Raw genomic sequence first — 24,483 nt, 5'->3', positions numbered from 1 at the left:
CGATCATTCTTAAGATCTGCATCAGTAGACCTGCATTTTTTCTAACTATCCATGTTTTCTGTCCATGTTTTTGTTCGTACAATTCAATTTCAATTTATTCAATAATTAAAGTATACATTACAAACTAACATTTAAGGCGTATACATAAAAATATTAATTTTTTTTTTTTTTAAAGTAAGCAAGAAGACTCTTGTTAAATGTGTAGAAGAATCCCGCTTCGGAAGACTCCTTCGGACACATGGAACAGATCAATATCCAATGTGATATAGTTTAACATAGCGGTAGCTCTTCCTACTGGCGTAACCATTGGCAGGTTGGTCCTGTGTATAGGAATTACAATGTACAACCGTGTCCTATATTCATTTTTGGCGAAATCTAGACTGAGAAAATAATTATTTATTGATTTGTACGTTTAATTTGTAGAACTCCATTTTAATTTATGTATTAATTTTAAATCAAACACAGATTTTTTGAGTCTACTAAGTTTAGAAGACTCAAAAACTAGTAGACTCACTAACTTAGTAGACTCAAAAAATCTGTGTTTGATTTAAAATTAATACATAAAAAAATTAAAAAAGAGAAAATAATTTTTTAACATTTTTATTTTTATTTCATTGAACGTAGATAAACATACATACTGGTCCTATGAACAATTTAAATTACCCATTTCAATATCCAATATACAAATCCTGGTAAAATTTTACGTGGTAACGAAGACACTACACAGGGCCGGTACTCTCACTTGAAATCTGCTTTCGCTATTGGTTTTTGTCACGTGAGTCTAAAACGACAATAATTTACAGGAGAATGTGATGATTTAAACTGCACGATGCATATCCTTACATCGCGATGTAAGGATAAGGAAGGCGAGGAATGATTTTATATATTTTTTGTTCAATATTTTCTTACCAGGATTTTTGAATACTGGTAAAATTAATAATTTATAACAGTGTAATAATTTATATAATATAATGTAACAAGTACAACAGTCAACATGTTTTATGGATCGTAAAATGTTACTGATTAATGGTTTGGTTAGGATTGCTCAGGATTGGTCTGGTTTGGTCAGAATTGGTCTGATTTGGTCAGGATCGGTCTGATTTGGTCAGGTTTGGTCAGGATTGGTCAGGATTGGTCTGACTTAGTCAGGTTTTGTTAGGATTACTTGGTACGGAAGTGAGCAGTAGATTCTTGTACAATGGGTACGGGAACAAGTACTTCATATTGTGGAATACAGGCGCTAGCTTATAACATCCCCGTAAATTGTACCTTAGGGTACAATTTACGTGATAATATTAAAGTGATAATGCGTTTTGTATTTGCAAAATGAGCCACGTGGAAGAATGCATACCTTGCTCCAATATTAGCAAATTCACATCTCCCTTCAGCACCAGTATAACTGGCGACCGGCACAACATTCCTAAACACACAAGCGACACACACGTTAATTAAAAAGAACTATGAGACAATGAATCATTGTAACTCGTAACTGGGAAAACAATTACAGATGAAATTGGGCATGTCTCATCAAAGTTTTGACTAAAACAAAATGTAATTTAAGTCATGAGTTTTCATCATAAAAATTGAAAAGGTTCAAAAAAAGGATTCCATCACTCGAAATATATTTTTTTATTTAATAAAAAAGTCATTCAAAAACTTAATTAAATGATTAATTTTGCGCCATCCTATATTTTGATTATAATATATGATTAGATTATATGTTTGTAATCAGCTATCGTGTCAAATCAATTTCCGTTAGAATTGTGAATTTATCATTATAAGCTATGGAGGAAAGGGATGGTAATATCGCCCGTGAAAACTGAATAGTACATCAGTCATCGAGAGTACATATGTTTTAGTAAATTGTTCAAAATTTTACAAAATACCAGTTTGCTAAGTACGTTGGATATTCATTTTCAAGTAGGTACGCGTTCACGCGAGTACTCTAATATTAGAGAAATCTCTGCAAACAAACATTCGAAAATATTGAAGGAATCTCAAACAAAATCATTCGAATTTTCATACGAATAGAATCGTATGAGCCGATTTTAAATTGTAATCCGCATTTTTCGGCATGGATGTGCTGTGAAAATTGTCCGTTTAGTATTTATTTATATTTTTAATATTTTACTGAGAACCCGACAAACAAATTACTGTGGAAAATAAATTGAAAAGTGTTAAAATGAAAATTTTCCGTCGACTGGCGGGGATCTTCTTTCCTTCAACCTCTTCCGAGGACTCGTGCGGTAGGCGGCGCAAACGGTCCTGTTCGCGACGGCGGAAGAGGCGTCGCTCGTGCTCGAAAACGTTCAAGGCGAGACGCTGCAGAGATTCAAAGACCGGCCGCTTCAAGAGGAGCCGATTTTAAATTATAATCCGCATTTTTCGGCATGGATGTGTTGTAAAAATTTTCCGTTTAAAATTGAGAAGTGAAATAAAGTGAGCACTGGAGCACGGGTGACGCCTCTTACGTCGTCGCGAACTTGCGCCGCCTACCGCAGGGGTGCTCTGAAGAGGTTGAAGGAAATATCATACTCGCCAGTTTACGCCATATAGATTTTTTCATGTTTACTTCACTTCAGTGAAGTAAACATGAAAAAAATCTATCTGGCGTCGACTGGCGGGTATGATATTTCCTTCAACCTCTTCAGAGCACCCCTGCGGTAGGCGGCGCAAGTTCGCGACGACGTAAGAGGCGTCACCCGTGCTCCAGGCACCGGAGGAGGCGGCCCAGAAGGAGGTCCTGCTCCAGGAGGTGCAGGCGCTGCGGCCGGTTGCGCGGCAGCAATCGCCCGAGCCGGAGAAAAACGTTCCAGGCGAGACGCTGCAGAGTTTAAAGACCGGCCGCTTCAAGAGGAGCCGGTGCTGCAAGTCCAACTCACTATCAGAAAAAGGAGGCGCCGAAGTTGTTGAAATTTCAAGTACTCCTGAATTTATTTCAACCCTGCAATATTCTGTATCGTACTTCTATTTGTATAGTATTTATTGTATTGTTCAAATAAATTGTTTACACGTACGTTTCTTTTTTAACACCTCCTCCGCGATGGTGGGTCTGATCAGACCCACCATCGCGGAAAATTATTAATTACTTAATAGGTAATTTTTTTACGTCGTTTTCCTTTAGTGTAATCGTTTTTCAAACAATTACATACAAATTGAGATATAAACAAAAATTATCGGACCAGATTCGAATGAGTTATTTTAAAAAAAAGAACAAATAAAAGATCAAAAATCATATTGAGTAAGGTCAGTTGTTCGCTATCAATGTGTTAGTGTGCCGTCTGCCGTGCCTTCGAACTCCCCAAAACAAAAGCAAACATTGTCAATCTTTGGCGATTGATTCTGTATATTGTTTTTTTTACATTCGTTTTAACCTTTCCGGTCCGGAGGAAAAAAAAATAATCCGTAGGTTCCGAAGGGGGTACTGGCAATACCCCAAGTAAAATGCTATAAATACAGTGTTTTTACAAATTCTACTTATGCCAAAATGTTTATCATACTATTGTTATTCTATTTTATCCATAATAATTTGATTTTTCTGCAATAAACATAATAATTTTCGAAAAAACATAGTTGCGAAGAAGTTCTCTGCGGTGATTGCATCCAATTCTAACCGAAGTTCAATCATCACTGGAGCGCTTCGGCCGGATGTTGGCCGGAACGATGCGTGCGGGGGGGGGTGAGGAGAGAGAGTGAAGCATACTACACAGCGTGCTTATAATTTGTCGTTATATTATGGGAAGAAAACAAAGAATGTTTACAAAATTCAGACATTAAAAAACAATATAAAAAATCACATAACGTTGAATGAACAGTTTGGACAGTGAAACTTTTTTACCTCGTGTTTATGTATCAAACATATAAATTCGTCACAAACGACACACTTTATTTTGTTTTTTTTTGTCAGATTTGCGGGGGCAGAAATTACAGCGACCTCGTTGTGTAGGTGGATTGAAAGCTGAAGTACATGGTTTATCTAAGGGGAATTCTTCCCCCATTTCATCTGCAAATAAGCTAAATGCCTTTTGATGGAGCTTATCATTTGATTTTAATCTGCTTCGTTTTCTTGCGTTATCTGTCACGAGCTCCATGGCCAATTGTTGAATAAATTTTCTTCTCTTACTTCTGTCATTTTGTTTCCATTCTGGATTTTTTTTAAGCCAAAGAAAATAAGAATTCAATGCCGCCATATCAAGGATTTCAAAAAAAAATCTAAGTGGCCATCTCCTTGTAGACCGGGCGCATGAATATTCTCTCGTCATTTTGTCTCCCAAATCAACTCCACCTTTAGTTTTGTTGTAATGCAAAATTATTTCCGGTTTTTTCTTATATCCAACGTCGACGCTTTTGTTATAAAACTCTGTCGTTAGAAGATTTACAGCAGTTTTAATTTTAGGAACATACGATACCAGGGTCATATTATTCGAAAACCCAAACAGTGAGGAAAATAACTCTCGTGAAGGAGATTTCTGAAATGCTACAGGTATTTCTCTTTTGTTGCTTCTCATTGTCCCCGTGAGAGAAAGTCCTTCCGCCATCAATGATTGTGCTAAGGCCACAGATGTGAAAAAATTGTCGACTGTAATTCCTCGTCCACTGCCAAAATACGGTGTGGCCATCTCCATCACAACTCTATGACCTTGATTCACCTCCCGTACATTGTTAATTTTGCCCGTGTAAATCTGTGCATTACAAATATATCCACTATCGGCTTCTGCCGCCACCCATATTTTTATTCCATACCTCCCTGGCTTACTTTTTATATACACCTTAAATGGGCAATTTCCCCTAAAGACAGCTAGGCGCTCATCTATTGATAAGTGGGATCCAGGTGAATAATTTATCGTGCAATTTTCCACAAACTGTTCAAAAAATAATTTTATTGCCTCATGTTTATGGCCAGACAGAGCCATCCTTTCATTTCTCGTAGCTTTGTTATCAAACCGAATTTTGCTATAAATAAACTGGAACCGGTCACGAGGCATTGCCGCTGCATAAAAGAACTGTTTAAATACTCTGTTGGTTTTCCAAAGCTCACTAATGTGTTGTTTTCTACCTCTATTTTTGCCAGATGCTGATAAAAATCCTATAAAAGCTTGTATTTCGCTTTCTGTTATTGCGTTTCCCGTAATACCTCGTTCTTCACAATATTTGTTGGTACAACGTATTATCTCAGTCATCATGGTAGGAGTAATAAAAGAAAAAAACATTTCTTTCATACTCTTTGCAGCTGCTAGTGGTCCAGCTATACCAGATGTTGATCTTATTATGTTGTGGGAATGGGTTTTTGAAGAAGGTGGAGGAATATCTGTCCATCTGTAGCCTGATTTGGAAGTGAACAAATTTTCTTCTTCATTTCTACTGTTGTCTTCTATATCTACGGACTCCACGCTGAAAGTTCTTCGATTATATAGTTATCTGTGTCGGAAACATCATCTTTATTTTCTAACCCTAAATCGCTTTCATCATCACTTAAAGATACATCAGTGTCCGTATCGTTCAGAAGTTGCTCAATCATATCATCTGTCAATTGTTTTCCACTCATTGTTAGGGTAAAGTTTATAAATATTAAAATTATGACAACTTAATTACAGTGTAAAAAGGCAGATTTTTATAAAATAAATGTAAAAATGCGATGCACCAAGAAATGTTAGTAGATAATTTGAATAATTTATAATTTTTCTTAGCAACGAGAAAAAACACTCTGTATTTGCCAAATAACGTTTGGGTATTGGAAACACAACACACACACGTGCAAACTTGGCGATGTACCACCGATAATTAAACTGTGGAGCGCTAGTAAAGAAATTGATACCCCCTTCGGAACGGGACAGTTAAACTGATTTATTTGTTTACTTGTATGAAAAATACTAAGGATCACGTTTAAAAAAAGTGTAATCATTACATAAGTTGTTAATATTTTCATAAATTGATTCGGCAGTTACTTTTTGGTAAAATCTAACCATTTTTAATTTAAGTTTTACTTAGAAAATACCACAAATAGTGGTAATATATAGTATATAATAGATTTATGTATATATACAACACCGACATACACAAAGTTACTAACTTCAAAACTTCACAATAAACTGTTTTATGTTTGAACAATTTCTAGTTTTTAAAAAAAAAATCTTTTGACACTTTACCACAATGAATGGCAGGAAAAAAAAATCTCATAACGAGATTGGACGACTTTTGGACAGTTCTAAAATTGAAAGAAAATTGAGAAAGTAGTGTAGATGACAGTGATTTAGAATTCAAAAACCTTAGATACAGAATTTGAAAGTGAAACAGAAAACGTGGTTTTGTAAGAAATGTCAGTAAGTGATGAAGACATCGATTTTAACAAGAAAAGTAGCGATTGTCTTCTGATTTTTTGATAATAATTTACTTGTCAATATTAAAATTAAATTTGTTACCTATTATGTCTAACGAACTTGTATATAAAAATAATTTATACCCAAAAATTAGTTTTATTTATTACCGTACAAAATTATATTCATAATTTCTAAGACCCGCAAATCTATGTAAGAAATGGCGAACATTAAATGAATATTTACACCATTTTGGGCAATTCTGTTTATATTTTTCAATGAAAATTTTACCATTTTCACTGTATTTAAAATAAATTTTAACTGCATTATGGACAAAAATTTATCTTGAATTATGAACTCAAGTCAAAATCCCAGAATCATTTTGTGTTTTTTGGAGCTAACCGCCACGTTTTATATTTGAAGATAACAAATAAAAGTTTAAAATTCTATCTTTTATGATATTGACTTAAAATATAGTTAAAAAATTAAAAACACAAATTATTTGAATTCAGTAAAAATAAACATGTTTACAACCACTGCTTCATGCCGATCATGCCTCACGCGGATGCGACATGCTACGCGGTGGTAGTTAGCAGCTGCGCTATAAAATAGTTAGTCTGTGTATATAAATAGTTAGTCTGTGGTCTGTGGCGCAAGCTTGCAGGCGGCTTTCCTGTTCTACCACGCCATACAACGGCATTCTTTCGAGTCTTTCTTTCAAGGGTGTTTCAAGGTAAGACTTATTTTGAATGATTGCACTTGCTGACTGGAATTGAGATATTATCCTTGCTCGGATTGCGAAAACTTGTTATTCACTTCAGAGACGCCAAGACTACCAGGATCACCCCCGCCATCTGCAATCGGTCATATACAGTGACGAGGCGCTCCACGAGCTGCTCTCCGGCGTGACCAACGCTCGGGGAGGCTTCCTGCTCGACATCTTGGCCATGCTCCAGCTCACGAAGACCAAGAATGTACTCGATAGTAATCATCCAAAATAAAAGTGCAATGGAGACATCATGAGTGATCAGATAACGGAAAGTCACTGTTCACTCTTCAGAGATACACGATTATCAAGGAATTCCAATTATCAAGGATTCGCCACTCTGGTCTATTTTGCGTAACCCTCTTCAGCTCCTCATACTTTAGACAGCCCGTGTCCTCGTAAAAGTGGCAAAGATATTCGCGGCGTGGGCGTCCTCTGGCGTTTTTTATTCTCGAACATTGATCAATCAATTGATTTTGCTGTGTGTGATTGTAAATATTTGTTACTTAAGCTGTCATTCTTTCTGTGAATAGCTGTTCCCCAATAAAGGTATTTTTTATGCCACACTCAGGGAACAGCCTTCGTAATATGTTTATAAGCAGTAATGAAATGTCGATTAAAGATGTAGAACAACCCTGAAGCCCCCCATTTATGTACATGCGGAGTGCTTTCACACTAGTGAAAGCACTTCGCGTTCACCCCCTACTCGTATTCTTTCTGAGCACTAATAAACTTATAACAATAGAGCAGGAATAAACTAATTAGAATAGAATACTCGCCTTGTTTCTTTTACTCAACCCCTTTCTGGCTCCCGATCTACCTACCGCCTCACTGTACTGACATGCAGACCAATCGGAAAGCCCTAGTCGGTGCCCAGATGCTCTGATTGTATGCTACTGTTTATGATGGTACAGAAAGCTGAGGTAGGTCTGGGGGTACAGTCATAGTTACAGTCTAACCTCTCGAGTAGTAAGTTATTAATAAAAAGGTTGTACCCTGCAGAGTGAGTTTTTTATATGATTTATCTATTATTCTAAGGCTGAATTATGGTAGAGACTGACCGGTACATTTTGTCGTAACATCGCTCGAGGCGAGCATCCGAAACTATGGATGGAGTGCTCGGCTCGCTATACTGATTATACAAAAGGCTCGCATCGTAACGCGTTATGACGAAATGGCTCCGGTCAGTCGCTACCATTAGATTGAATATCAAAATTTTAAACATATGTCATGCATATACTGTGGAATCTCAGTATATGTCTGCTTTGGAATAAGTCCAACTTGGTATACGTCATGGATGCCAAACATTTTGCTTGGTTTAGCCTTCGTTTGGAATACGACTTGCATGCATGCAAGAACTTATTAGTTAATAGCATTGTCTGGGAAGACCAGGATGATCAGAATGTTTCGAAAATGTGACATTGTCTGGGAAGACCAGACAATGTCACATTTTCGAAACATCCTGAGGAGAAGGCAAAAGCAAAGTTCTTTAGACAGATTTTTAGTAAGAGTAAAACTTGATGAGCCTCAACCAGTCATTCCTGATGCTTTACTGGAAGCGGACTCTCCTTACAAATAATAACATCTCCTTCTCAGCATCATAAGCACTTGATTCTTCTCACCAAGGTAAAGTAAGGTTAAATGTTATTTATTTCACCTTGTTTCACACCAAGTTCTATTTTATTTATGTAGCTCTGACATGAAAAGAAAAAGACTTTATTTTATCTTTATTTAGTTATATGTACTAAAGATTTAGTTAAACTTTTTGTTTAAATTTATCATTGTTTTAATCCAAATTTATCTATTTTAGTACTAAGCAGTATTTGAATTAATTTAAACAACCACGTCAATGTAAAGCGCTTAGAGTGTCAAAAATGAAGACTCCAAGAAGCATATCAGGCAAGAGTCTTCGAGATAGAATAAGAAATGCCATGATCAGGGAAATATGGAAGATGGAAGATGTCGTTAGGTGGGGAAGTCAACGAAGGAGACAATGGTATATGCACGTGAGGAGAATGGAACCATCCAGACCCCCTCCCCCACATCGCACTGTACGGCCAACCCCATGGTAGACGACTCTCGGGCAGACCACCGAAGAGATGGGTCGATAGCAGGGAATCGACATCGCAGGAGGCGATGGCCTTAAAAACAGGCCGCAAGGCCTACAATAAGAAGAAGAAGAAGAAGTCAATGTATATGCGAAAAAAAAGATTTTTTCGTGGGAAGGGATTATTTATTTCTTATGGAAAAAATATGTTTGGTATACGTCCTATTCAGTATAAGTCTCATGATCTGGCATGGATTAAGGACGTATACCGAGGTTCCACTGTAATAAATAAAAATTGTCAATCTGATTTTTATATTCACCCCAAATGTGGGGCCATACGCTACTTGACCTGGTATTTTATGGCCCCACGGTTGGGGCGGTACGCACGGAGAGGTAATGTTGGATGACAGCAAGCTGGAAAATGGACGGTCGTTGGTTAGCGATGTCCTGGGTGGAGATCTGCTCATGAAAAGTTATACTAATCAACCCATTGATTTGGGCACATTTTAAACTTAGAACCTAAATAAACTTCAACTTAAATAAAAGTTACATTAAATCACCGTCTATTAAGTCATGAATCACCAATTACCACATTGGAAATTGAAATCCCCTTCAAGCGTAGTGGTTGACACGTTTGTCAACCAGACTTAAGGTTTAGGTTCGATTCCTGGCAAGGATGATGTTAAATGTAAAGGAAATTTTACATTGCTGTTTCATAGTTCCCGAAATGGAACTTGAAGCGTAAGACTACCTCAGTTACATTCATGTGTTATAATTTATTGGTGGTACATTGGGATTGGAGTACCGATGTAGTGCCTTATGGACCTGTGCGCGGACAAGAAAACAATGGCATAGAAATTTATTACACCTAAAATATTTTTTAAAGATTCTATTTTATAAAAAAATCTTCATTTTCATTTGCAAAATTCACCTCCCTTTCTTCCCAATGGTAAAAAGTAAAAAACCTTTTAATATGTAAGATTTTTTTACAGATTTTGTGAAATTGGGATTTCGAAACTGGAAAATGCCAGCAAAAAAACCCTCATATTCTGATTATTTAGTTAGGTAGCGTTTTCACATGAATTCAGAGTAGGTAACAATCATTGAGAGGTATATTGTGGCTTGTAAATATGTACACACAAATAAATGGGAGACCATCCCGATCATTTATGATCTCCGGCTGCACTAACAATAGTTATTTATTTATTTTAAATAAGTTATTTTATGTTAATATTTTATCATTTGTTTATTTACATAATAATTTGACTGTAATAGGTTCATATGCATAGGATACCCTGATGTCATAATTTTTAGACTGGATGTATGGTGACATGGTTTGGTAAAAAGTCATAATTAAAACAAATGTTATAGGATTCACTATTCATTTATTTCATAAAAATTGTCAATTTCGTAATCATTAAATTACTCACAATCTGTTGGTGGAATTACAAAAAAAAAATGGTTCAATATTTTTCATGGATCGGAATGAAATGTTACATAAAAAGATTTTTGACACTTGTTCTTATTTCTATTGCTGAACACTTTGACTACGAATCACATTAATTTACGCCTAATATTACTACTGTCATTAAGTCTCTTGGTAATGAGCTGCTGGCATTCCTTGTTACATATTTGGTTCTGCTAAGATTATTCTAAGGATTATGCAAGTGCCTAATTGAGAGTCGGATATTATCTACCCCTGTAAGGTATTCTCGATACAGCATCGAGAGTTGATGAGCTGAGATGAAATTACGGATAGAACTCGAGAGTTCGTCTACTAAATAACAAATAAATAATAATACATCTGCATGGTTGACATTATCACCTTTGTTTTATCAAAGGATTGTATCCGATACAATAATTATTTTAAACAGTTTAATAAATTAATAACAAAGGGCTAAAATTTATGCCGTCATCAAAAATGAACCTGATGTAATAAATACTTAAAAAATAAATGATTTAAATACTGAACAATAATTGAAGAACATAGATCTATAAATCTATTGACAAATGTGAATTAAACATCATATTTGAAAGATATAACTATGTTAGCTATAAGTTTCATGCGCTTGTACAAGTTTAGTTCTCATTTAAAGTGACGCCTAGTGACTGAATTATGCTTTAAGGGTCTTCATGAGAGCGTCCGTGCGTGAAGAAGGACTTGGGTGTCTCAACGGGGAAGCCAAGTGCACGAGACCAAACCTGTGCCAGCACACCGAGAGCACGGGACACGCCAGACAGGACCGTGTAGTAATTCATCTCCTTCAGCCCATAATACTGCAACATTACATACTTGGTTATGCATACAGTACATTCAACTAAAAATACAATTACATTGGTTTTGAAAAAAAAAGGGAAACTTGGAAATGCGAAATATTGGGCGATTCAATAATCGAGAATTGAATGTTAAATTTGAAGGACATTTATTAGGCACATTTTGTTACATGAGAGAGAAGAAAGATATAACGTAGCGAGAAGTAGAAAGAGAGCTATATATTCCGACACCATGGATGTGGAGCAAAAGAGAGCACCGTACATACAGCAATACAAGTGATAGAATAAGGTGTAGATGTACACGTCAGACGTGCATTGTGTTAGTAATATTTATCATATATAATAAAAATTAAAATCAAACATTGATTTTTAGAGTCTGCTAATTTGTAATTTATTATTAAAAAAACATAAAAAATTAAATTAGTGATAACTGTTTGTAACAAACTTGTCATTTTTTTGTTTGTGGCTTGCCAATTGTTTGTGAAAAATTTGGCATTTAATTTCTAAAAACTTCGAATGAACATAATATTTTTAATGCAATTATTTATTTATTTAGAGATACTCTCTCTCTCTCTCTCTCTATAAGTGTTTCGTAATCTCACACCTTGGATACATGTGTTATTTGCAAAAACTCATGAAAGGGTTAGTTATGCAAAGAGTCGAGAAATCTAAGATTGCAGTTGGATACAAATACATACCATATGTAAGAACAGTTACCGGAAGTAAAACTCCGGAGTGGGCATCTATATTGGGCCATGGGTTCTTGGCCTTGCCCAACTCGGTCAGGATTGGAGGAACTACCTTGTACACATTGGATATGAGACGGTACAGCTTGTCATCAGGCAAATGTTTCAGGACAAACTCACGCTGGCAGGTGTATCTGAATTTAAGAAGAAACAAATTTATATCATAATTTTACCCATTTCAAATTATGTTAATGGTATACCCTGAGGTTATTATGTTGTGTTTTGAATATTGAAAGCATGAATATTGTCGATCATATTGATATATTATTTTGAGAAATAAAAAGACTTTGTTTTTTGATCCACTCACATTTTTATTAACCAACTAGTTTCGGCATCAACCTGTTGCCCTCTTCAGAGGGCAACAGGTTGTTGCCGAAACTAGTTGGTTACTAAAAATGTGAGTGAATAAAAAAAAAGTCTTTTTATTTCTCAAAATAATATTTTATTATGTTGTAACCAATGCGGTTACGAGCGATGCGAAAAAACTAAAATCGACTGCTGGCCTCCACCAAACTCTGTCCGAGCTTGCCACCGTTGTAAGGGGTGGCGTTCTAGACAGCCCTGTTGTACCCAGCCAAGCTAGATATAGACGGAGGTGACTAGAAGGCGAGCCGGGAAGAACAAAGCACTAGACCGACAAGTCAACCTCAATAGCTCTGAAAAAAGCTTTTGGAAAAGGTGCAGAGAGGCGAAGCGGTCCAGGCTGGCGGCGCGGCGAGGTCCCGAAGAGCGGGAGCGGAGAAATGAAACACAAGTTTCGGCAGTAAAAACAGAACAGAACTAATTTATTTAACCAAAGTGGGCCCTATATATACTTGACCGCTGTGTGTCCCTTGACAGTGGGGACGTCCGACCAATCAGCGGTCGAGGGAAAAGGACAGCCATATCGCTTTCCCTTTCTAAAGTGCACCTTAGGGGCTACGGTTTTATACCGTACCGCGTGCATACACATATTTGACAACAATAATATTCGCTAATACATTGATATTATTCCCTATACAATATTCTACATGCATATACAAGAGATTCTTATCATTATTGGTTACATCGTTAACGTGATACATGAAGTTCAGAATAATTTACATATAAAGGGTACAAATCACCTACCCGGTTCATAGGCATTTCATAATGTGAAAGGTAAACAACTGAACGGAAACAAAACATTTTTGCATTATTGCCAAAAAAGATTTTTTTTAAAAGTGCGAAATAGCGAATTGTGCGAAAGATGAGGTCCGCCCATACTATACTCTATTTTAGAGGCCTGTCTGCAGGTAGGATAGTTAGGAATGGGAAGGAATATGTGAAAAATACTCTCGGATAGGTACAATATTAATTTTATGAACTCTTTTCTTAATGACTTGCCTTTTTTTTACTGCAATTTTCTTACATTTGATACGATCCAGGTTATTTATTTACCTAATGATTAAGTTTTATCACAAATTAAAAATGATTATTTTTGATAGGACTATGTGCTCTTTTAAAAACTTTGGGTGTGTTGTTCATTTTCTGGGTCGAAGTTATGGTTTAGACATAATAAATCTTTTTACCAGCAAAATGATTTTTTCGTCTCTCAATTTCATTGAATAATGTCAAATTCAATATAGCCTAAATATATCATGAACATTAAACTCTGTAAAATGCATATTTAGCCATTTTTCTGCACTGAACCAAGTCGGGAAAGTGACAAAACGCATCTTACCGAGTTTTGTCAATGGCATTTTTAGGTTATTTTGATTTTGACATTTGAGTTTTCTTTAAGTCTTTATAAGGCTGTTGAGTATAATTATCTACTGACTTTTCTGCGTAGGCTCTTTTTAGTGTGGCTAGTAAGAATATTTATTTCATTCTATTTTTTTTTCAACACATATTCTGTCCCCGTAGAAATATTTACCCACTACTCGGAATTTTACTGTCGACTTTTGATATCCTTGCGAGACATACCGGTTCCGTCGGATCTGAAGTCATGATTTATAAAAGTATCAGATACTTTTAGACAGTATGTTAGGGATTCTTTCAGGTTATAGTTGTGATATTATTAAAAAATATACCTTTTTCGCGTCAATGTTTATAAACCATATGTAATAAATTGATATAAATGTAATACATACCGTGTGTAACTAAAAAAATCATAAATTTATTTATATGTTACTGACTTACACCATAAGATCAAATTTACGCGCAACGTGTTCATGCACCGATCAAGAGCACCGATCCGAAGAAATATGGACAATGGCACAAGCCAATCCAAGCCAATCCAAGCCAATTATCGTTTTAAAACGCTAACTGACGTGCTGGACGGTAAAATTCCATGTATTTCCGTGTAATCCCTCTAAGGGCGTTTGTCCCAATAATTCGATCACGCTAATCTGTCGTGGTCGCTTTCATTTTTCAAAACCGGACTGCCGGTCGGTAAAATTCCGTGTAGTGCACAAACACCCTTACTGTATGCAGGTTACCGGGGAGATGAAGGCATAACAATCCATTATGGTCACGATCCTTAAGCACACACTATCATTGTACAACTAGTAAGTTTTAACTTACATGCTCCGCTGACAGTGATGGGGACTTTAAAAATTGAAAGTTTAAGTTTATATAATATTTTTATATTTCATCGCGAAAAACTTTCCATGATTGATTAAATACTGATATAAGATTCAAAAAAGGTTTTTTATTATCAGATAGGTCCGAATGGAAACCAAAAATTTATGTATTGGACCTGTGGAGGCAGGGGGGACAGATTTAGAAGAACATAAGTACAGAGTAAGATCCGATCATTCTTAAGATCTGCATCAGTAGACCTGCATTTTTTCTAACTATCCCGGGCAATCAGGAGTCTTCACTAATCTGATAAATTCTTGAAGTACATGTTGATTTGTTTGATATAGATCTCTACGTCGACTGAGTAACTGATTACGCTTATACCAAATCAGTAATAATGGAGATAGAATATAAAAGGTATCTTTAGATAGAAAACCAAAAATAATTAAATCTAGCATTATCGGGTAGTGAGATAATAAAACACTGCAAGTACTTGTCCAATATTAGGTCTTGTTCAGTTAAGTGGTGATTTTTGGAATAACTAGTTGCCATTCAAATCAAAATGACGGAATTAGAAAAAAAGAAATATTTGGAAGATGAAGAAGATACGTCTGGCGAAACGGGTAAATTTATTAATATAATATTTAATAAATTAATATAATAACGGTAAAAGATTTTCATTCATTTAACGCACTTTTATAAAGAAGAAACATTTATAAAGAAGTAACATTTGATAAAGTTTTATCCTATCTAATGTATTTATTTTAAGTTCACGAATAGTGACAATAATATTTTAGAAAGCCTGAATGATTCCAAAAATAAAATAGAAATTATATCTTACCTGAATCATTTATTGAATAATTCGACATACCAGAAACCTTATATCATACATAAATGGTCCGGTTAGATAAGTAAAATAAGCACTCTGCCCAAAAAATATTTTAATTCTTTAAAAAACCTGTGTTTTCTGTTTTTGTTGTCTAACGTTAATGATGATTTGATCTATGATGCATATATTGGAGAGGGATGGAATGACTATATCTTGTTGAAAGAATTATGGAATATGTTGAAAGATTATTGCCTCTATCACCAGAATGGTTTTGTCCAGATGAATCAAAACTTTGTGAAAGTAGAGGTACCGCGCAATACGCCTAAATACATTCTTGTGGCTCAAAATATTTCATCGTTGGAATGACCTGGAGACTTTCCGGACCTTTATCCCATATACGATGTTTAAGATATGATAAAAATGATGTAGAAAAGAAAATATCTCAAATAAGGTGACATTGATAAAAGATATATAAAACACCCACCGCTGGAATTATAAGAGTAGACTTGAAAAAATAGCATAAACTTATATTAAAAGCAAGCCAAAAAGAGTATGGAGTATGGTTATAGAGCCAGAAAGGAGAGTAACAAAAAATAAATGAAAGCGTCTGATATAATTTTGCGTTTTGATTTATTTATTCGTTTGTTTTTTCAAAGTTAAGTGTGTTCATTTGACAATTGAAACATGATAATATTTAAACAGAAACATTGCAAACAATTATGATTTAATCATACTTTCTCTCAGTTTTACCGAAAAACTGATGGCTATAATAAATTGTCACACGACTGTGCTAAGTGGTAGCGAGCATAGCATATGACATGATAGTAGAGCGGTAATGCTCCACGACGGCTGTATATTATTATCATCAATATGTCAAAATATCAATCTATTTCAATGCATTTATATCCATATATTTCAATTAAAAAGGGAGCTCCCATTTTTTGCGTTACTCTAGATCAGAGGTTCCCAAACTCTTTTATCTCGTTGACCCCTTGCCTTACCTGATATTGATTTTTATCAAATTCATTAACTTCAAATGTATTTTTGACAGCCGGTATATGTAGTGTTACTCACTTTGAACCACACATGTTAGGTTTTATACATTTATATTTTAAATTCAAATTAAAACATAGACCCCTTGCGAGTTGTCATAGACCCCTGGGGGTCGATATAGACCACTTTGGGAATCACTGCTCTAGATATCTACTTCGGGTAGATTCAAGAAAATTTAAAATCGTTGACGTGTTTTGTGTTCAAGCTTTAAGTCGGACACATAATATGTACGTGTTGAATTAAAAAAAAAGTTTATAAGTTTCAAGATTTATCAATAACAAAAGTGATGATCTAACGAGAAGTGGTTCATTTTATATTTAACCCATACTTTGTACATACCATCATAAAGGTATATTTAGAAATCTTATGTGATAAGTGTTACGATGAATTAATCGTCCCCAGAACACAACTCACAAATGCATCTTTTTTTAAAACAACTTTACAAATGATTGATAATTGATACATTGAAACACGTGTCAAATTAAATTAATAAATATGGTTTTTATAGTGATTTTTACACAGTAAAAGTTAATTTTAAAATGGATAGATAATAACACAAAGTAATATCTCTTTTAAAAAAAAACTATATAAATAAATAATAATAATAACATACATGGAAAAAAATATTGAATCAATTAATGAGAAGATTCGTTAATTATTTATTTGGATAGTGATAACATTGTAATAATCGTTATCAAGATTTTGTTTACAGAAGTGTAATTATTCCATACCTTCACTACAATATAATATTTTTTCAAGATAAAATCTTTTCGATGTTTATATTTTATTCATTTTATCATAAACATATTAACAATTTGAAATTTACAATAATGTGTCCTCACTGGGTTTTCCCGCGTGTATTAATATTTGATTAGTAAAAATATTTGTATTCTTATAATAAATACAGTAATATCGCAACCCTTTACTAAAAGTATACCCTCATGCTTTATGGGTAGTAAATTCCAGTAAAAATAACAACAAATATACAGCAATGCCTCGCAAAACGTACTTAACCCCTTGTGTGATTTGCCCGAATACAATTCGGGTAGGTTTTTACTGACACAGTGATTTGCCCGAATCCAATTCGGGCACATCGTACACGAAACTTTTAATAGTGATGCCCGAATCCAGCTCGCGTCATTCCCCACCAGTCTAGATATATCCATTCTTCCTTTGGTTTTTTTTCTTTCCTAAAACTGTTTTTTTAATGTTTTATACTGATTTAATATATTTCAAAATATGATAAAAAAACAAATAAGTGAAAAAAAGAGTGGCTTTTTTGACCCATTTTTTCCAACAGGTTGCTCACAGAAGTGATTAATTTGTTCCAGGAGCAAGTTCATTATATTAAACGCGTTTTCTCATAATTCTGATGTCAAAAAATAATATGAAAATAACTCCTGTAATTGGAGATGATCCAGATTTCGCGAACAAGTATTTGGACACACTCAAAATGTTGTAGATTTAGGGGAGTCTACCGAGGCTTGCAGGGTCAAATCCTTTTGTTCCATCCTTTGCTTCTTGGCCGCTGGCTTCTCGTAAAACTTTTCAAGGTTGTCTATTTCTCCCTCTTCCTTGTGACCTGCCAGAAATAACGGGCAAGAGTGTCGTTGTAGATATCGTTGATCCAGTCGGCCTCAGTTAAGTTTGGAAAGTGAGTGGTGGTAAATTCCTGAACCTCTCCTCATTTGACCAGGATGTAGGTTTGATAGCACCGTTAAGATTAGTTGATTTGACTACTCCTCTTCGTTGTCAGATGAAGTTTCAAGAGCGGCAGATGAAATACGATACAGTCCGTTGTGTGAAGCGAGGTTCGTTGTGTGAGTCGCGTAATGGACGAGCAGAAAGTTCGTTCTACTCAGTGTTTGTTACGTGAGGCATCACTGTATATACACATAAAAAATGTGATCATTAAAATTAAATTAGGTGCTTATAATATTTCTTCTCAGGGACTTGTACACCTTTGTGACAGTTACAAAAGCTTGTACATATATATATAAGGGCATGTAATCCAGTTGCTGTTATTCTTATTTTCTTCTAATATTGTACCGTTTATTTTTTTATGGCAATCATGTATAATTAATCTGATATAATTATCGATCAGTAATTATCAATCAGATAAATCTTCAAATAGATAAAAAACAAAATTAAATTATAAATTGTTATTGAAAGAATGTACTTTAAGATCCTATATCTGAGAAATCCTTTACAGAAAAACAGATATTTTATGGGCAATTAATACTTTATTATGCAATTGCCTATGATGTTCTGCCATCGCCCATAGTGAAAATTGTATACATACATGTATTTCTAAGTTTGTGCTTATGATCTTGTATTCGTGATCGGGAACCCATCGCGCATTTTCCAAATTAGCTCCTATCCCGTAGCATAAGCCAGGCATTTCCATTAGGCTGGACCACGGTTGTATGGAGAAAAAAAGTCCGTTACAGGAAGGAAAAGCTTGCTTTTACCATATTTCGGTAGTGTAAAGGCAAAGGGGTATATCTGTCTCAGACCAAATTTTACAGGAGAGCAAAAACAAACTTGTGGAATTAAATATTTTTCGGATAGCATATGTACATATCTTAAAGAAACTAAATTAGTATTGCAACTACAGCGATATCCTTTTCCTAGATTATGGAATACATTGTTTTAGACGTTTTGTGGAACATACTTGAAAAATGAAAATTTTGACAGATATACCCCTTTGCCATTACACTACCGATATACAAAATATGTTTTAAAAACATCGGATATCATCTTTTGTCTCCGGATCGACTTTTAAATATTGATTTTTTAGTTTTTGAACGACACAATCATTTTCGTATCTAACCATTTCCATTTTTCAATTATAACTAGCTCTATTATAAATATTTCCGATATTTTAAGTTTCGATGAATAATGGCAATATACAGCTTTATTGCGAAATATTTTGAAAAATTGCATTGACAAAACTTCGTACATATTTGTTTGATGTGTTTCTGCGTCTTTGATATTATGATTCTTATTGGTGATTTGTGTTTCGCTGGGGAGGTACTTTTAACATAGGTTTACGTCTCTTTTTGTGTGATAAATAAAAAAATATATAATTTACGAGTACATAAGTATATCGCTCACTCCTTTCAAGAACGTCAAAAATCAAAAATCGTAAATTTTTAGTTGTGCGTATTTTCTGAATGCCCAGAAAATGTACTATATCCCAGCAAAGCGGCATATTTTTAACTTAATATTCACCCACTACAGGGCAGAAAGTGTTGTTTTTGCATTTTGAAGAAAACGTATTGTTTAATTATTTTTTGAAAAATACTTAATATTTTTCAGATGGAGAAAAAACCTTCAGGTTTTACCTAAAAAGATATGTTGCACAGTAAAGAGTTCAATAAGTGGCTTGATATTTATTTTTAAAACAATGTATTATACTTTTAAACTTTAAAATCGTTCTATTGAAAAATCAAGTTTTTTGATTTATGACGTTCTTGAAAGGAGTGAGCGATATGTTTGATCGTGGGCTAAAGGCATTACCGATCTCTTGCGTGGTCGTCCGTATTCTGAAATTGAGTTCTGCGAATTCCCCTTAATGACTGGTGGGATTATATTGTATAACTATCAAATCTGAAATAGTACGGATTACAATGTATCCACATTGTCGTATTACGATTAGAGATAAGCAGCATAAGTGCGATTAAATGCTACGATTCTCGTCGCTACAGCGATTCAATTTTGTACAGCGCGCTGTACAAAATTGAATCTACTCGTACGTATGTGTGCGAGCAATTTTCTCATATTTAGAAAAACGATTAGTGCCTAATACACGCTTAGATTATTGATTAATGATTATTGTACAAGCTTAAGTATAACAATCAAATTCATTTAGGAGGACATACGTCGGTGAAAATCAAACATAGCCAAATCCGTTGGACGTAATCCATAGATAAAAAAGTGTTTTGTTTTTAAGAGATAATACTCGTATAGCAACCTAGGTTCTAGCGGGGAGTTTTTTTACCACGAGATTTATGCGCTAAATTTATACTGTTGATGTTGTAATGATTTTATCTTCTTCTTCTCTTTTCAAACCCTTACCCGCACCCGTTGGTGCGTAGGGCACTGCATCATATAAACGCAGTGTTATTTTGATCGTTAGCACATGAAGGAAAGGTGATCAGCCCTCCGCTTCAGGTACCAGTCCAGGGTAGTATTGAATTAATATTAGTGTGAAAAAATCACTTATATTTATTTGTCTCCCCCCCCTGAGAATCGAATCCGGGACTTCCAGCACGGTAGCTGAGCGTGCTGACCATTACACTACGGAGGCGTACAAATGATTTATTATGAATGCTTTTTTTCGAATGATTTTATAATGAATGCTTACTATTTTAAAACATCTGTTGTTAAAATTTACTTAAGTATTATGTGAATCGAATTTGTGAAGATAAAACTATTAAACAAATTTACTGGGCGAATCTAGTTGAAGATGGAAGCACAAGAAGACCGAGGAAAACTTGTCATGATCTATTAATTCAAATACTTAAGGAAATAATGCAAGGCTGAAAGAAGCATTATCATTAAAATTAAGAAAGGTTTGTTGATGTTTTTTTGATCTGGGAATCAAATGAGTGAAGGAATAACAGTAAAACTTATTTATGAGACAAATGTATTTGAAAATCGAAGCAAAGGGAGACTGAGAAAAACTTGACATGATCAAGTATTTAAAGTAATTGAAGGTGACAGGCCAGGAGTTGGATTAATCAGTGGGTATATGAGGATATGCATAATATGAAAGAGTCAAATATTGTTTGCATTGACAGATTGGTGTGGCGTTTTATTCTCTCAGTCTAACCTTGCCAACCCTTAGCTAGTTTATTGTTTTTTTTTTTTATTTTTTAAATACATTATTAGTTTTTAAAATATGTCTTCCTTTTTTTCTAGAATCTCGCATGGCAGAATTTGATGAAATTGAATTGGCTGAAAAGGTAATAATATTTCTTACATATCGCTCACTCCTTTCAACAACGTCATCTATCAAAAAACTTGATTTTTCAGGAGATCGTTTTTAAAGCTTAAGAATATAATGAAATATATTAAAAATAAATATAAAGCTACTTATTGAACTTTTTATTGTCAAACCTGAAGGTTTTTTCTCCATTTGAAAAATATTTAGTAAGTTTAAAAAAAATAATTAAACCATACCATTTCTTCAAAATGCAAAAACAACACTTTCTGCCCTGCAGCGGGTAAATATAAAGTTAAACATATGCTGGAATATAGTACATTTTGTGGGCATTCCGAAAATATACACAACTGAAAATTGACGATTTTTGATATATGACGTGGTTGAAAGGAGTGAGCGATTTCACTTAATTTTTAATTGCATTTTTTCCACTGTGAATATCTTTTTTACGATGTCAAGAGATCTTGCATCCCTAATGTACTGCGACCATATTAGGTCTATTGTGACCTCCCTCTCTATCATAGCTCACTCTCAAGACCTACGTGAATCATGTAGCTCACGACCTGTCTTGGTGGGAGTCTAGATGTGGTCCTCTAAGGATGAGACTTCGTTTGCGATCGAGTGCGTCACAGTTATAGAAAATTTGGAGAATGTGAATACCTATGCGTGATTATTGTTATGTTTAAACATACTTTTTAGTACTTTTTTGTCAAGTCATCATTGCTGGAATCACTATCGCTTTATCTTATCGTATGTAGTTAAATCTACGGCCTGTATATTTCATTTTACTCTATGCGGGAAAAACATGTTATTTATAAATAAAACACTTAATTAAAAACTATTATTTACAACATTTTGAGTGTGTCCCAATACAAAATCTGGATTATCTCAAATTATAGGAGTTATTTTCATATTATTTTTGACATCTCATCAAGGATGAAGAAGAATATGGAAGTCTGGGCATTGACGGGGCTGACGATCGTCATAGGCTGGTTTAAGTGATCACTTTACACACGTGTAACGTTCACCAATTCTACCCATTATTGACAACCACACTATTCAAATTCTTGGAAGTTCTATATATGAACCAATTTTAAAGCATTATTCTTGAATCACTAGAACTTCACTAGAGACATCTATAGTTGAGGTGAAAAGAAGGTTTTTTTTTATTGAGCAGAAACTCTTTTATTGGTATGTGAGATCCGAATCCGAATTTTTTATTTACGAGGAATGTCATTCTTCAAATCAATAATACTAGTATTGTATAAAAATCTTGTTACACAATTTTGTTCAAAAAAAAATTTACAAATATTGTTTCGTCCTGTTTTTATGTATTTTTTGCTGATTATAGGAGTTTTTTTACTGCATGGTTTTAAATGAGAAATTGCGAAGAAGCCAATGAATTTATATGAATATTATAATGGCGATTTAAAATTATTTTCTCTAAGGTATTCTTGTATTCGCTGCGCAATGCATAATAAAAACAACATTTAGGAGTTTTTTTCCCGTTTTTTAAAATCATATTTTCATATGGTGTGCCTGGAAGTTCGTAAGGGAAGGGTAATTAACTTTAACCTAACTATGAGTATTTCAATGTTTTATGGTGGAGACTGACCGGAGCATTTCGTCGTAACGTAACACGTTACGATGCGAGCATTCAGGTAGTCAGTACAGCGAGCCGAGCGCTCCATCCATAGTTTCGGGTGCTCGCTGCGAGCGATGTTATGACATTATGTTACGACGAAATGCTCCGGTCAGTCTCCACCTTTAGAATTTAGTACATAAACCCTGAGATGACAAGGTTCTTGTCGAAACCGGTTGGGTAAAGTGTACCAATAAAAAGTGGTTAAAACAAAGATTTATTTTATAATGTTTAAAATTATTTGACTGCGTCAGTACATATTATGTCAGTACATATTAATAGCATAGTCATATATTATGATGTAAACTTAGGAATGCGATAAAGGCGTAAGCGATAATTGGTGTCAATTATTTATTATGTTTTATTCTGCGAATTAATACACGGAAAACCTTATGGCGTTTTAAATTAGTCCAGCAGTAAGTGTTGGTAAACTTCTGAACCTCTCCCCATTTGACCAGGATGTCCTTGATGGAAGAAGTTGGGATTGGTAGATTTGGCTCTTTTCGTTGTCAGATGAAGCTTCGTTATGAGCTTCATCATGTTGCTGAAATAGCGCTTGAAATAGTTGTCAGTTCGTACAAGTGCATTGGCTACGTGCAATATTAATGCATTCGAGCGGCTAGACGAATTACGATATAGTCCATTGTGTGAAGCGAGGTTTGTTGTGTGAATCGCGTGATGGACGAACAGAATGTTCGTTGTGCGCAGCGTTCGCTATGCGAGGCGTTTATAAGTACTTCAAGGTACCAATACTTTTATCGTTCTAACACGATTCAATGTATTTTATCATTGCACTTTACATATGCAAGCATGTCACAATAAGGGCGTTACATCATTTACACATATTTATCACAAAATTAGCCTAGAACAATCGTAACCTAAAATAGGTAACAATACGTACGTACCTGTATATAAGTAGGTTAACCATTATCTCTACCCACTCCAACTCGTGTAAGTGCTCAAAGTATAAATTTATTTGATAGGTAATATTATAGATACCTTATCATTATTATGTTTTTTTATATTAACATTGTATTTTGCTATAATATTAAAATAGAAAGAAAAAGATCTGAATCACGATGTTTCATACCATACTGCATTGACACAAAGATAACTCGTGCCTAATTACGCACAAAATGAGTTACTATTGATATCTGATGTTTCAATGGATTCGTATACTCTAATTTTATTTTAAGATATCTCTAAGGAAGTTATTGCAATATTTACCAAATGCACATTGAAAAGTTTTATTTTATTTTATTCTAATGCTGTCGATATCTGAACCTGACTAACTGTACACATTATTTTTTGACATCTCATCAAAGA

General features: G+C 34.5%; 1 protein-coding gene and 1 long non-coding RNA gene across 2 annotated transcripts in view; one reads left to right on the top strand and one right to left on the bottom strand.

Annotated features, from left to right (window-relative positions):
* Positions 1-10,497: 10,497 nt before the first annotated feature.
* Positions 10,498-13,911, bottom strand: LOC148305815 (uncharacterized). The gene is made up of 3 exons (XR_015838109.1): positions 13,510-13,911; positions 12,100-12,281; positions 10,498-11,404 (listed from the first exon to the last, which is right to left on the bottom strand). It is a non-coding gene; the product is annotated as an uncharacterized LOC148305815 (long non-coding RNA).
* Positions 13,912-15,241: 1,330 nt separating this feature from the next.
* The window catches only part of LOC148305814 (peptide transporter family 1-like), a 30,186-nt gene continuing 20,944 nt past the window's right edge, over positions 15,242-24,483 (top strand). The window contains exons 1-2 of the mRNA XM_088266013.1: positions 15,242-15,308; positions 21,494-21,537. Coding sequence (XP_088122139.1) covers positions 15,248-15,308; positions 21,494-21,537 — 105 coding nt within the window. The 5' untranslated portion in view covers positions 15,242-15,247. The remainder of the gene's footprint in view (positions 15,309-21,493; positions 21,538-24,483) is intronic.

The sequence above is a fragment of the Brachycentrus maculatus genome, unplaced genomic scaffold (genome assembly GCF_059751285.1).
Source record: "Brachycentrus maculatus isolate JH-2025_06_01 unplaced genomic scaffold, ASM5975128v1 h1tg000261l, whole genome shotgun sequence".
NCBI lineage: Eukaryota > Metazoa > Arthropoda > Insecta > Trichoptera > Brachycentridae > Brachycentrus > Brachycentrus maculatus.
This window is presented reverse-complemented; position numbering and strand designations above follow the sequence as displayed.